The sequence below is a fragment of the Grampus griseus genome (assembly GCF_964374135.1).
Source record: "Grampus griseus genome assembly, chromosome: 5".
NCBI lineage: Eukaryota > Metazoa > Chordata > Mammalia > Artiodactyla > Delphinidae > Grampus > Grampus griseus.
In genome coordinates this window covers 69,102,918-69,118,035 of record NC_138998.1, presented here as the reverse complement: position 1 = coordinate 69,118,035, position 15,118 = coordinate 69,102,918, and the positions used below count along the sequence as shown (strand labels likewise).

The following is a 15,118-nucleotide window of genomic DNA, read 5'->3' as shown; positions in this document are numbered from 1 at the left end:
TTTCTCTTTGATTTCTTCAGTGATCTCTTGGTTATTTAGTAGTGTATTGTTTAGCCTCCATGTGTTTGTATTTTTTACAGATTTTTTCCTGTAATTGATATCTAGGCTCATACCTGTGTGGCTGGAAAAGATACTTGATACTATTTCAATTTCCTTAAATTTACCAGGGCTTGACTTGTGACGCAAGATACGATCTATCCTGGACAATGTTCCGTGAGCATTTGAGAAGAATGTGTATTCTGTTGTTTTTGGATGGAATGTCCTATAAATATCAATTAAGTCCATCTTGTTGAATGTGTCATTTAAAGCTTGTGTTTCCTTATTTATTTTCATTTTGGATGATCTGTCCATTGGTGAAAGGAGTGTTAAAGTCCCCTACTATTATTGTGTTACTGTCAAGTTCCCCTTTTTTGGCTGTTAGCATTTGCCTTATGTATTGAGGTGCTCCTATGTTGGGTGCATAAATATTTACAATTGTTATAGCTTCTTCTTGGATTGGTCCCTTGATCATTATGTAGTGTCCTTCTTTGTCTCTTATAATAGTCCTTATTTTAAAGTCTATTTTGTCTGATATGAGAACTGCTACTCCAGACTTCTTTTGATTTCCATTTGCATGGAATATGTTTTTTCATCCCCTCACTTTCAGTCTGTATCTGTCCCTAGGTCTGAACTGGGCCTCTTGTAGACAGAATATATACAGTTCCTGTTTTTGTATCCATTCAGCCAGTGTATGTCTTTTGGTTGGAGCATTTAATTCATTTACATTTAAGGTAATTATTGATATGTATGTTCTTATTACCATTTTCTTAATTTTTTTGGGTTTGTACTCTGTAATGGCCTATATGGGAAAAGAATCTACCAAAGAGTGGATATATGTTTACATATAACTGATTCACTTTGCTCTACACCTGAAACTTACACAACATTGTAATCAACTATACTGCAATAAAAATTTAAAAGACAAGAATAACAACTGATCATAGAGGCTCTTTTCAATCTGCTTTTCTGGAACTTTTTAAAAGGAATATCAGATTGAACTTTTCAAAGGCCTCTCAAGCCAGGAAAGTCAAATAAGGAGTTGCCATCAGACTCTGACTGCAGTATGTACAGATTTGGGTAAATTCCTCTCTTCTTGAGGTCCCCAAACTATCTTGAGGTTCCTGCACTTGCCAGGGACTGACCTTCCTTACTCACCTGGTAAGACTTCTGGAAACCCTGTATGCATGGTACTAGGTAAATATTTCCAAGAGTCATTATTGGCTCCATAAAGTCAATCTTAGTACTTTAAAGCTGTCTTGTCATATCTGAGTCAATGATGCCTCTGTCAAATATGACATTTCAGTCAGTGCCTTGATAATATAACCAATGTTTCCAATTGTGTCCTGTTATAAGGAGAACAGATTCTTATTGAACTTATGCAAGTAACTATATTGCCATGAAAATAAGAATACTCACTAAGAGTTTCCAAATTCTGGAGGGATCAGGTAGGGAGAAAAAGAGAAATGTTCTATCTTTGTTTACAAAGTTATCATTTATCAAATTGCTGCAAGTCATAGATAGCTTGACAGAAAAGTTTTCCTTAAATCTGGAAAAGCAAAACATAAAAGAACCAGCAATGTTTTAAACAAAAATTATAATCATCCTGTACAGTTCATTCAGTCCTGTGGAATTAATTCTTGATCTTTTCTTAGCACTTTTTTGAAGCCATCTGTTTCTTCATTAGAGTTCTGTAAATTCTTACCCAATTCAGTAGTATGATCTGAGAATTTATCAGAAAACTGTACTCTAGACAAAGTATCAGAGGCCTTTCTGAATCTCTGTAAGGATGAAACATATTTGTAAAAGCATCACAGTAAAACAATAACTGTCTATAAATGACAAAAGAGTTAAAATGTAAAATAGATAGCTAGTGGGAAGCAGACACATAGCACAGGGAGATCAGCTCGGTGATTTATGACCACCTAGAGGGGTGGGATATGGAGGGTGGGAGGGAGACACAAGAGGGAGGGGATATGAGGGTATATGTATACATATAGCTGATTCACTTTGTTATACAGCAGAAACTAACACACCATTGTAAAGCAATTATACTCCAATAAAGATGTTAAAAAGAAAAATGCATGGTTAAAGTGCTGATTACAGTGCAATTGACAAGGAAATTAAGTTATCTCTGTGACATACACCATTTTAAGATAATAACTAGGATTATGATTGATAACATTATGCCAGGACAATCAGAATTCCAGAAATTTCATAGTTTCTATAACACTTATATACCTATACAGACACAACATAAAGCAGGCTTAGTATTACTTCTTTTTTGACAATGCCTCCCATGTGATTTAACATGTCAAATAAGCGTAATTAGTTTAACATCTCCCTTTTTATAAGGAGAAAGTACAAATCTCTGAGATATTTCAGGGGCCTTCTGAAACATCTCATATCTCAAAGTTAGATCTAAGTTAAAAGACTTCGTTTAGAATTTGATTTTGGGAAGTTTGTCAAAAATATCAAATTTTTGTTTTTAAACACTTGGTCAAATAGGATCATAAGTCACTGTGAAATAATGCTTAGTTATTCATTTAAACAAAATAAGAATTAAATACTTCATAGGTAAATATAAATGTTATATAGTTGTAAATCGTCTTAGCTACAAAGTATAGAATCTTTGTTTTTCTAGACAGATTACATTAAGGTAAAGAAATCTTTGTTTACAATTTTTCATTAAGACCAGACCATTAATCTCAAAACACTTTGTCCTTTTAACAGAAAACCAAATTTTGTACCAGCTTACTTTTGATATTGAAATTTATTCATTCTAACCTTAGCCAGTCCTGATGGCACATAAAATTCCTCTCTAAAGACTCTTCTTTTTTTTTTTCTTTTTTGCGGTACGCGGGCCTCTCACCGCTGTGGCCTCTCCCATTGCAGAGCACAGGCTCCAGATGCACAGGCTTAGCGGCCATGGCTCACGGGCCCAGCCGCTCCGCGGCATGTGGGATCTTCCCGGACCGGGGCACGAAACCGTGTCCCCTGCATCGGCAGGCGGACTCTCAACCACTGTGCCACCAGGGAAGCCCCTAAAGACTCTTTTTTCCCACAAATTTTCTACAGCTTTCTATGTCTGTTTTAATTTCCCCCTTTTTTTCTTTCTCATTTAGAACTAACCAGCTTTAGGACAAAATTACTTTCTTTTCCCTTAACAAAATGTATTTCAGTTTTCTGTACCTTTAAAATTTTTTTTCCTTGAATATGAAAATGTTTTCCTTATTAATGTTAATAGTTTAAATTACGTATATTAATTAGAATTTTTAAGCTTTAGAAACCTTAATTTTTAGTAAAAACTAAGAAATAAGCAATTATGAACTGTCTTTTCCAGTAGTATTCTGTAGACTGGCAAACTTATAATTACTTTTTATAATTTTTAAAAACTTGTGCTTTCTTATAGAAAATATTTCAGTGTGGCACCAAAAATATTTGCTAATAGTCCCAAATATCTTATGTTTCTCTGTAAAAGGAAGCCTATATTCAGTAATTAATGTTTCAGTACCTTATTTTGTTTGGAAATGATTTAGATATTTAATAAATTTCCATCATTTAACTTAATCTAGCAAAACTTTAAAGTTTCCAAAAAGGTTTGGGGGAACTATTTTGAGATAGACACATCATAAAACATAACTATTCTTAAAGAGTTTACCTAAAAACTCTTACTCATTTACATTTATTTAATGTATGTATGAAAATATCATACTGAATTATTTTTATTGCTGACAAATTTTGTAACAGAGATAACAAACTTATTTGACTTTTAGTAAACTTAGGTACAATAAAAGTATTATACTTAATGTTGATGACTAAAGGCATGTCTGCATTAATTAAATCAATGAACTTTAACTTTAATACTGAATATTTCCCAGCTCTCTTGAACCTGAAATTCATTTGGGTTACTACTATATTTCTGAGAATTTATTTTATTTAAGAGCTTAATTTTTTTAAGGCAATTAAATAGAGCTCTTTTACAAATTAATTTTGACAATACCATTCAAAAGTAGAAGCATACTACATCTGTAAGGTACATACATGGACATACATACATCCAGATAGGCACAGACAGAGCCTCATAGTTTTAGTTTTAAAGCTTTAGTCATGAATCAGGTACAGTAAAAAAACTCACGGGCTTCCGTGGTGGCGCAGTGGTTGAGAGTCCGCCTTCCGATGCAGGGGAGACGGGTTCGTGCCCCGGTCCGGGAAGATCCCACATGCCGCGGAGCGGCTAAGCCCGTGAGCCGTGGCCGCTGAGCCTGCGCGTCCGGAGCCTGTGGTCCGCAGTGGGAGAGGCCGCAACAGTGAGAGGCCCGCGTACCGCAAAAAAAACACAAAAACTCACTAGTTTATAAATAACAGTTGGATTGAATTACATCTGCCAGCTCAGATGGCTAAAGTCTTTTATTATGTGTGGAGAAGATATCAGCTTTGCATTTGCCCTTGACAAGTAATTTTAAGGAGGTTATTTGGGCAAGAGAGTCCTTCTAGCAATTTGAATTAAAAGGCCTCTTCTTTTTTGTTTTTTCTTTTTCAGTCTTAGGAATTGGAGATGGTCTAGATAAGGGTTCCCTGAGAAGATGAGGTAAAACATTGATATTTCAAAGGTAGAGGGAGAGAAATGCAAGCTCCTCCTAGAAGGACTTTTGTCCCCTTAGGGTCAGAATTTTTTTTCAAAAAAAATTTTTTTTTCAAAAAATTTTTTTTCAAAATGGTCATAATAATCATAGACATTTTCATCAGGCCCTTGGAATTGTTGTTGCCTTCTGTGGGGATCAATCTTGCTGTTATAAAAAGAAAGCTCAGGGCTTCCCTGGTGGCGCAGCAGTTGAGAGTCCGCCTGCTAATGCAGGGGACACGGGTTCGTGCCCCGGTCCGGGAAGATCCCACATGCCGCGGAGCAGCTGGGCCCGTGAGCCATGGCCGCTGAGCCTGCGTGTCCGGAACCTGTGCTCCGCAACGGGAGAGACCACAACAGTGAGAGGCCCATGTACCGCAAAAAAAAAAAAAAAAAAAAGAAAGCTCAGAAAGAGATGGATAGCAAGGAGGAGAACATTCAGAGGAGAAGGAAGGAGCAGAGGGAGAGAGAGAGAGAGTGAGAGGGTGTAAGAGTAAAAGAGACAGAGGGAGAGAACTCTCAGAAGCCTCAGAGGAATTTCCAGTTCTGAAATCCTTTGAGATAATTGTGAGTTAGTTTCTCTGAGGGAAGCAATAGTGGATTCATTGTTATGTTTTTCTGAGTCCTCAAAAATACCAGTTGAGATATGCTTCTATTCTTGCCTTACATCCTTTTCTTAATTGACTGCCCAAACTGATTTAGGAGTTTCAAAGGATCCCCATGTTGGCCAATTTTATTGTAAGTCATCCCAGGTAATTTTAGTCCAGCAAGACAAATACTTGCAGGACTACGGCCCATAGTTCTTTTTTTTCTTTTTTTTGTTTTGCTGTACGCAGGCCTCTCACTGTTGTGGCCTCTCCCGTTGCGGAGCACAGGCTCCGGACATGCAGGCTCAGTGGCCATGGCTCAAGGGCCCAGCCGCTCCGCGGCATGTGGGATCTTCCCAGACTGGGGCACGAACCCGTGTCCCCTGCATCGGCAGGCAGACTCTCAACCACTGCGCCACCAGGGAAGCCCAGGCCCATAGTTCTTATACATAAAACCAGGAGAAGTTTAACGAAGAAAGAGGCTGCCCTTAGAGAGTGAACTTCTCATATTCCAAAAGTAATTATTTACCAGGAAGAAAAAGAAAAAAGGAAAACAAAATCCCAAGAACAGAAGCTGGCAGCCCAAACAAAAGAGGAAGTGAAATCCTGAAGGCCACTTGAACAAAGCAGAGAAGATGGGGAGTGAGATCCTGGAGGACAGTAGCTGGTAACAGAGGACACCCTGTCTCCTACCAAGGTGGGAGGTTTCAGTACAGAGGACTTCCAACCAAATTCTGGGACCACTAAGGAGACAATAGAGCTCGACTCTTGCAGGTACCTTACTCAGATCCAAGACAATGTATCCATCCGCAATGTATCCATCACCCAAAAAGGAAATTTCTTTTTTCTTTTTCCTAATCAGTGTTAGGAAAATACTGATTTCCTAATACCTCTTTGGAACTTCACAATGGGTTACATTTTCTTTTTAAGGCAAGCTCAGAAGTACTACATGTTGTGGAATGAACTCCTACATAAGAGTCAGTGACTTCCCTGGAGGTCCAGTGGTTAAGACTCCTTGCTTCCACTGAAGGAGGCACGGGTTTGATTTCTACAGGGAACTAAGATCCTGCTGGTAGTGTGGCAAAAAGGATAAAAAGGGGTAGAGGATAAGTCATAGAATTGGCCTCAGACTGCTTTTAAATTTCAAGAGATGAGGCGCTTATAGCAAGGTTGGAAGAAGATAAGCAAGGTCACTCACTTCATTCAATATAAGAGTTAGTCTGGCATTTTCAGGTTCAGAAAGTCCAAGTCCACAGGAAATAAAAAATGCCCAGGTTTGCTTCTTTATTTTTCTGTCCAGGTCAAACCTAAGTCTTCTGTATACATTCCATTCTTTGAAATCCACTCTTGAGTTATTTTAAATCCTACTCTTTTAGAGTTCAAGGACTGGTCTGGTTAATTCTCTTGGTAAAGAGGAGGTAAAGAGGAGACTTGAGGTGTTAAAGTGTCTAGATTTGCCAGGCAAACAATTTGGACTATCTGCATGACAAAGCAGTTATTTAACATGGTAGGTCTTCTGGTGCATTTAAGTATTTTATAGATCATTAACTGCTTGAGAGAGCTGGGAAACAGACTGAAGTGGAAATAGCTGTTTCTAGGTAAATACACTTCTTTCCCAGAAAGGAAAAATAGACTCCTAGAGATTCTAAAGTTTCCTTAAAGAGAAAAGAAGTTCCTAGTTATAGAAAAATCTCAGGAGAAACATACTGTGGAAATGAGGTACAGAGCTACACCCAACCAATATTTGTCACACCCAGCTACGGGCCAGACCTCGGACCAGGTCACGCACATTATGCATTTAATTCTTCAAGCATCCATGAAACGTGTAGCATCATCCCCACTTCCTGGATAAAGAAAATTAGGTTCAGAGAGTTGCAGTGATTTTTCAATTTGGTTTGGAGCTGAGATTTGAACTCACAAAGGAGCCCATGTTCTTTCCATACTGGACAACACCAAGCTGCAAATGGAGAGAAGTTGATGAGGTCACCCACAGTGACCACTTCACAGTGACACATTTTCCCTCCCTTTCTTTTTTTTTTAATTTATTTATTGGTTTATTTATTTATTTTTGACTGCATTGGGTCTTCGCTGCTGCACGCAGGCTTCTCATTGCGGTGGCTTCTCTTGTTGCAGAGTACAGGGTCTAGGCACGTGGGCTTCAGTAGTTGTGGCACTTGGGCTCAGTAGTTGTGGCTTACAGGCTTAGTTGCTCCACGGCAACTAATGTGGGATCTTCCCAGACCAGGGATCAAACCCACGTCCCCTGTATTGGCAGGCGTATTCTTAACCATTGCCCCACCAGGGAAGTCCCTCCCTCCCTCTCTTTGCCTTCTTTTCCCCCTTAAAAAGTTGGATGAATTTCTTTTTTTTAATTAAAAAAATTTTAAATTATATAATTTTTAAAGGTTACTTTTCATTTATAGTTATTAAAATATGCATGATTTTACAGAGTCCTTAACAGAGTAGTAAACAAGAGAAAAGCCAGTGATACTACCTTATTCTAAGAAAAATGTCTCACTGTGGCATATTTATTTAACCTATACATTATACAGTATAAGTATAAATAAATGTATAAGTAAAATGTATAAGTAAATAAATGTATAAGTATAAATAAATGTATAAGTAGGTTATACATTAACCTACTTTACATTATACAGAATTACGAGTTAAAAGACCCCAGAGGTAAAAGTGATGACAGGAATGGAGCTTACAGGCGAATATATCCAAGCACCTTCAATTTAGCGATGCTACAGACTGTGATAAGATGAATTCCAGTCTCGCCTAGACTAAAGCATGCAGTTGGTGCATTGGATTAACACTGGTCTGTGGGAGCTGGGAAGTTTCAATGGTCCAATTTGCTTTTCTCTTTTTAGGGATTACAGTCTAGAGGTCTGTTTGCTTTCACACTGGGCTAAAGGGTGACAGCTTGATTTGGGGAATCAGATGTTCTGTTGCTAAGAGATAGAAATTCTGAGCAACTGGACGCTATTTGTTACAGAGTGTAGAATTCAAGGTGATATTTATCTATTTATTAACATTTTATTTATTTATTTATTTAATTTTATTTTTCGCTGTGCTGTGTGTTAATTGCAGCATAGAGGACCTTCGTTGAGGCATGCAGCATCTTTCCTTGCAGTGTGCGGCTCTTTGCTGCAGAGCACAGGCTTCTCTCTAGTTGTGGTGTGCGGGTTTTCTCTCTCTAGTTGTGGCTCGTGCGCTCCAGGGCACGTGGGCTCTGTAGTTTTGCAGCACGTGGCTCTCTCGTTGAGGTGTGCAAGCTCAGTATTTGTGATGTGGGCTTAGTTGCCCCGTGGCATGCGGGATCTTAGTTCCCCAACCAGGGATTGAACCCGTGTCCCCTGTATTGGAAGGCAGATTCTTTACCACTGGACCACCAGGGAAGTCCCTCAAGGTGATTTTTATACATGAGTCACAAACACCGTGGGGACGACTTGTTGAAACAAAGAGGAAGGAGCCAAGGTATAGCGTGGGAAAACCTGACCTCAGGTCTCTGTTCCCTCCTGCTCCCCATACCAGACTGGCTTGGGCAATTCTAAGCCTTGTTGATGAAGAGTTTTCTCATCTGCAAAATGGATACCATAGTTTTGCCTTCGGAGAATTGTGAGCCTAAAATAGGAAAACTGACACAAAAAGTGTTTATAAACTGCAAAGCAATCATTTGAAAATTAGTAGTTAGTATTATTTTGCTTCATTTAAGAGGACCAACAGGAGCTTATCTTCCTTATTGTTCTCACTTGGTGGCCTGAGGTCTCTGGTCCTGATGCCATTTTTATAATTTGTGTTCCTATTTACCTACAAATTATGTGTTTTCTTATGAAGTTTTTCATTGAAACTTTGTTCTTTGGCAATCCTAGTTCAGGCTGGATATAAAAGTGTCAGTCCAGTCAAATTGTATTGTTGAACAATGAATGTAGAATAGAGCAGAGGGTAAGATGGGACTCTGGAAGGGCTGGGGGATGAGGGTGTCAAACCCCTGCTCTAATGTTTACCAACCGCGACTTAGTTTCCTCACTTGTAGAATGGGGTTGGTAATGAACAGTAACTACCTCATAGGGTTTTTAAACTTTAAATGAAAGAACACCATGTGGCATTATGTGCCTAGAACATAATAAGTGCTAAACAAATATTGTTTTTATTACTGTTATTATTAGAAACTCAAAATTGTTCTCAGAACAGAGACCACATGATCTTTTGATGTGGTCAAAGGCAAAGCTGTATAATGCTGAGCTATGTCAAGGTGTGATCTAGGGAGTTGTTGGCACATTCCACAGTATCTAGAACATGTCCACAAGTTCAGTGGCTTAGTCATTGGAAATGTAGCCATCTTTGGTCATTCTTAGGCTTTGAAGGTAACTCCATACAAATTTGATTTGATTTAATTTAGTCATCTTTTCAAAAAATGCGGTAATAGCCAATTTTACTGGTTTTTAAAATTAACTTCCAAATTTCTACTAAGGTTTTTTTCCCCTCCCCTCCTCGCTCTCACACCCCTCTTTTCCTCTCTTTTTCTTTTCTTTCCATAACCTCCTTCACTTTCCCTCCTTTCCTCTCCTTTTCCCTCCCCTCCCTACTTCCTTTGCTTTGCTTTTCCCTCTCCTCTCCCTTTTCTCACTGCTCTCTCCCTCTCCCTCTCTCTCTCTCAGAATCTGTGCCAGGCCTGGCTGGAGCACAGACATCCATCAAACATGATCCCTACCCACAGTCCAAGAGGAGTGATAAGGTGAGGGGGCAAAGAGCAATGCCATGAGGTAGAATGTGGTGAGAATCTCAAATACCCTGATGGTTTAGAGGACAGATCACCCAGAGAAATTAGGGAGGTTCCCATGACATGAACTTTGAGCCAGACCCTGAAGGATGGTTAAGATCTAGCCCCATGAGGTTGGATTTCCACGGTGTGTCAGCTTGGATTTTTCTCCCTCTTTCTTAGCTCTATAGTTCTTCCAGGCTACTTTGTAGCAATTTGAGTCTAAAGCATCACCTGCCACTGGAACCCAAAGGTCTAGGAGGAGCTTCAAGCTGTGAGAAGACTCCCAATGGATTCATCTGAGGTTAACCCAACCTGGACCCTGGAGTCTCCTCAAACATCCATCGATGAAAATTCCCAGGCAATTCCAGTTGCCTCTCAACCTATGTCTGAAGTGTTAATAAAGAACCTCAGTAACCTGACGCCCAACCCTAGTATCAAATTGCCATTCGTTCTACCAGAATGTCTGCGTCAACCAACTGGGCGGTTACTTGGTGAAACCATACCCTATAGGAGAGGGGTGAGGACCGTGTTAACTGATCGGAGAGATAAGATAGAACGTCTGATTCAATCTGTTAAAAAATGCTACAGCAAAGGAGTTCCTCGGTCTGACTCTCAAAGAGAACCATGGCAGAATGATGTTGAGACTCAGTCAAGAGGGCGAAGGTTTAGAAGTAGCTGTCGTTTTTGCTGGTTTCATAGAGATCCTTCTGAGGATAATTATGAGAATTATTACAACAATAAGTATTACAGTAATTATGACATGGAGTCGAAGGAGCCATAAACCTTATTCTTGTACTATTTTTTATTCCTGGTAATTTTAGGATCATTATGAAGCTTGGGAAAGATTGTGCACCAATATTTTGATAACCTATATTACAAGTTCCGTGATGTCCATTTTTCTTGCATCTCTTTACTACCTTAATACAATAACTTATAAGGAATCTATGTAGCTTGCATTTGAATGACTTGAATATATTTTAGTTCCACTTTGTGAAACAAATTAACTTGTGCGGAAGGAAAGTGAAGAAAACGTTGGGTGGCTTGACCACAGCATTGTTAGAACAGCATGTTGAATTGTAATAAAAATTTTTGACGTGCTGTTTCAATTTTCAGTAGCAAATAAATGTTTATAGGGGATCTTATTAAAATTTGAGACTTATTTGAGTACCTTAAAAAAAATTCTTGTTATTTTAGACTTGTTTTTTCTTTTTTTTTTCCTACGGTACGTGGGCCTCTCACTGCTGTGGCCTCTCCCGTTGCGGAGCACAGGCTCCGGACGCGCAGGCTCAGCGGTCATGGCTCATGAGCCCAGCCGCTCCGCGGCATGTGGGATCTTCCCAGACCGGGGCATGAACCCGTGTCCCCTGCATCGGCAGGCGGACTCTCAACCACTGCGCCACCAGGGAAGCCCTAGACTTGTTTTTGCTGGCTATGTATTAACTGAATAATACTTATCCCCATCATATTCCCAGGATGTAAATATCCAGCATTCTAATATTTTGTGATATTGTCCTGTTGGGAAGGAAGTTTATACATTTGGGTAAGGTTAGAAAACAAGGTCACAGACATTTGCACATATTAACCTCTTGGAAGAAGTTATCAGTTGATCTTGGTTGGAGGGAATTGAAAGAATGATAGTGGTATATAATACTAAGGGAAGATGCAGCGCCAATGGTGTTTTAGTTCAGTTATTTTCTTTCATAACCTAAGTGTACACAGACCTGGATTTCTTTGTGGGATAAAAGAGATACATAAAACTCATCTTCTGCCGTCCAACTATCTTTTGTTCACTTTAAAAATATATTAAAGAATTGGGTACATGGGACTTCCCTGGCGGTCCAGTGGTTAGGACTCCTGCTCTTTCACTGCCCAGGGCCTGGGTTCGATCCCTGATTGGGGAACTAAGATCCCACGAGCTGTGTGGTGTGGCCAAAAAAAAGAAGATCCAAAAAAAAAGAAGATCCAGTTGCAAAGCAACTAGAGACCTGGTGGTATTCAGAATGAAGCAGAAATAGCCCAAACCTGGACGACTGTGCAAACAAATGGCAAAGAAGTTCAACAGTGATGTTAAAAAGGGATATTAAATATTAATACCCATCAAAGTAGGTCTTCAGAGGTTGTCCTACTTAGAACTACTCAAACCATCATGGTCTACAGCATGGGTGAATGTGGGTGGTCTTGAGGTTTTGTTAAACTTGCAAGCTGTTCCTAGAGGCAAGGCCGTCTTGACTGCTGTATGCATTTGAAAATCATTGACTAGTGAAAAAACTTATTTGTTGTAATCGTGTTAAATTTATTAAAAAAAAAAAAGATCTAGCCCCATGAAGACTTAAAGAGAGGAGAGAAGGATGCGCATTCCAGGCTGAGGAAGCAGCAGGAGCAAAGGCATGGAGGTGGGCCTCTCCTGAGGAAAATCAATGTAAGAGATTAGCTACAACTACTAACCCTTCTCCCTGCCTTTTGCAGAGTCAGCTCAGACACTCTTCATGGCAAAAGTGGGTGTGGTGGAGACAATCCCTTGTTCTGACCTACATTCCCACGCATCAAATTGTTTCCCAGGCTTGACTTCCCTGGCCATTCTTCCTAGCTCCCAAGGTTTACCAGACATCCAAGTGGAAGTTATGTGTGGCATTTACCCATTCAGATAGTAAACTGTTATCACATCAGTCTCTAAGGGACCATTGTGGTACCTGTTACTCAATCCTGCACTGCTCCCTCTAGTTTTATTCTGTGTTGGAGTCATCAGTGAACTGCAAAGGGAAGCAGCTTCAATTAGGGTCACACATGAAGATACCTTCCTCAATGCTACCTGTGCTAACATCTTGACAATTATCCTTAGGCATGCTCAGTTCATATTTTCAGTATTTTTCCCATCCATTCATCAAACTTTCACTGAGCAGATCAAAATTCCCCACGTGGATGGGATATAAGGGACGGTAAAACGTGGTCCTTACCTTCAAGATAGTCTAGAAGAACTAAGAGAATGCAAGGCAGAAGGTAATTGGGAGCACAAGAGAAGGACAGTGAAAATCTTTTAGAATTAGTATAGTGACAGTCCCCCAAACCACACCCCCGCAACCGAAGAACGTGTTAAAGAGGTTGTTCTGGAAGAGGTGGAATTGTTAAGCCTCAAAACATGGGAATGGTTCTGTTGACCTGGCCTCCTAAACCTTGAGACATACAGAAACACTTTGGAATGCTTGCTTATTTTTTTTTTTCCCCTGTGAAATTTGTATCTGGCCGTAGCCCCATGGTTGGAGGGTAATAGGGAAAACTGGCTCTTACCTGAGCATCTGCCTCATGACTCTTGAGCGTTGTTGTGTGTGCCAGTATTCACATCCTGATTCCTCAGTAAGTGATGGCAAGACTTTTCCCCTCAAGGCTCTAGATCTACCAGATTTCAAAGGCATAGGACTCTGTCAAGAATGTTTAACTCTGTAAACATACAGAATTATATTCAAATAATGTTTTTCAGGTTGAATTCTAGACTGATGACCTCTCTTAACTTCACGGGGGTTTTGGTGTTTATTTCCTCAGGATGAATTCCAAACTTACTCTTGGAAAAAGGTAGTGTGGATCTGCCTGTCAGCATTGAACAGTGCATTTCGGCTCATTCCTGATCACCCTCTCATCACAGATGAGGAATATATCATAAATAGAGCCATAAGAAAGCCAGACCTAAAGGTAAGTACACTTATGGCTCCTGCAGGTGCTAAAGAAATTTAATCATTTTTCCCTCCAAGTGCAAGATTAAATTTATATATAGCCAAAACTTTAGAATAACAATAAATAGAATATAACCTTTAAAAATTGTGAATCACTATATTGTATACCTGTAATTATATAATATTGTACAGCTACTATACTTCAATACAAAAATATTAAATTCAGAGCCTCCACTGTGCCAATCTTCTTTTTTTCTACTTGTAAGCTCTTTTTTAAATTTGAATTTTATTTATTTACTTTTTATATAGCAGGTTCTTATTAGTTATCTATTTTATACATATTAGTGTATATATGTCAATCCCAATCTCCCAATTCATCCCCCCCCCACAACTTTCCCCCCTTGGTGTCCATACATTTGTTCTCTACATCTGTGTCTCTATTTCTGCCTTGCAAACTGGTTCATCTGTACCATTTTTCTAGATTCCACATATATGAGTTAATATACAGTATTTGTTTTTCTCTTTCTGACTTACTTCATTCTGTATGACAGTCTCTAGATCCATCCACATCTCTACAAACGACCCAATTTCATTCCTTTTTAGGCCTGAGTAATATTCCACTGTATATATGTACCACATCTTTATCCATTCTGTCGATGGGCATTTAGGTTGCTTCCATGACCTGCCTATTGTAAATAGTGCTGCAATAAACATTGGGGTGCATGTGACTTTTTGAATTATGGCTTTCTCTGGGTATATGCCCAGTAGTGGGATTGCTGGGTCATATGGTAATTTTACTTTTAGTTTTTTAAGGAACCTCCATTACTGTTCTCCATAGTAGCTGTATCAATTTACATTTCCACCAACAGTGCAAGAGGGTTCCCTTTTCTCTACAGCCTCTGCAGCGTTTGTTGTTTGTAGATTTTCTGATGATGCCCATTCTAACTGCTGTGAGGTGATTCCTCATTGTAGTTTTGATTTGCATTTCTCTCATAATTAGTGATGTTGAGCAGCTTTTCATGTGCCTCTTGGCCATCTGTATGTCTTCTTTGGAGAGATGTCTGTTTAGATCTTCTGCCCATTTTTTGATTCGGTTGTTTGTTTTTTTAATATTGAGCTGCATGAACTGTTTATATATTTTGGAGATTAATCCTTTGTCCATTGATTCATTTGCAAATATTTTCTCCCTTTCTGAGGGTTGTCTTTTTGTCTTGTTTACAGTTTCCTTTGTTGTGCAAAACCTTTTAAATTTCATTAGGTCCAATTTGTTTATTTTTGTTTTTGTTTCCATTACTCTAGGAGGGGGGTCAAAAAAGATCTTGCTGGGCTTCCCTGGTGGCACAGTGGTTGAGTCCGCCTGCCGATGCAGGGGACATAGGTTCGTGCCCCGGTCCGGGAAGATCCCACATGCTGCGGAGTGGCTGGGCCCGTGAGCCAT

At 39.4% G+C, this 15,118-nt stretch overlaps 2 protein-coding genes across 2 annotated transcripts in view; both read left to right on the top strand.

The window, feature by feature from the left end:
- Window positions 1–15,118, top strand: part of ATP13A4 (ATPase 13A4) — a gene marked incomplete at both ends in the record, with an annotated part of 134,083 nt that overhangs the window by 49,433 nt on the left and 69,532 nt on the right. Inside the window, one exon of the mRNA XM_082654765.1 lies at window positions 13,553–13,699. Within this exon, the coding sequence (XP_082510891.1) occupies window positions 13,553–13,699 (147 nt within the window). The remainder of the gene's footprint in view (window positions 1–13,552; window positions 13,700–15,118) is intronic.
- LOC309822756 (developmental pluripotency-associated protein 3-like) lies at window positions 10,302–10,796 on the top strand (the record flags this gene model as incomplete). The annotated part of the gene is made up of 1 exon (XM_082654766.1): window positions 10,302–10,796. One exon carries the CDS (start codon window positions 10,302–10,304, stop codon window positions 10,794–10,796), a length of 495 nt encoding a protein of 164 aa, XP_082510892.1.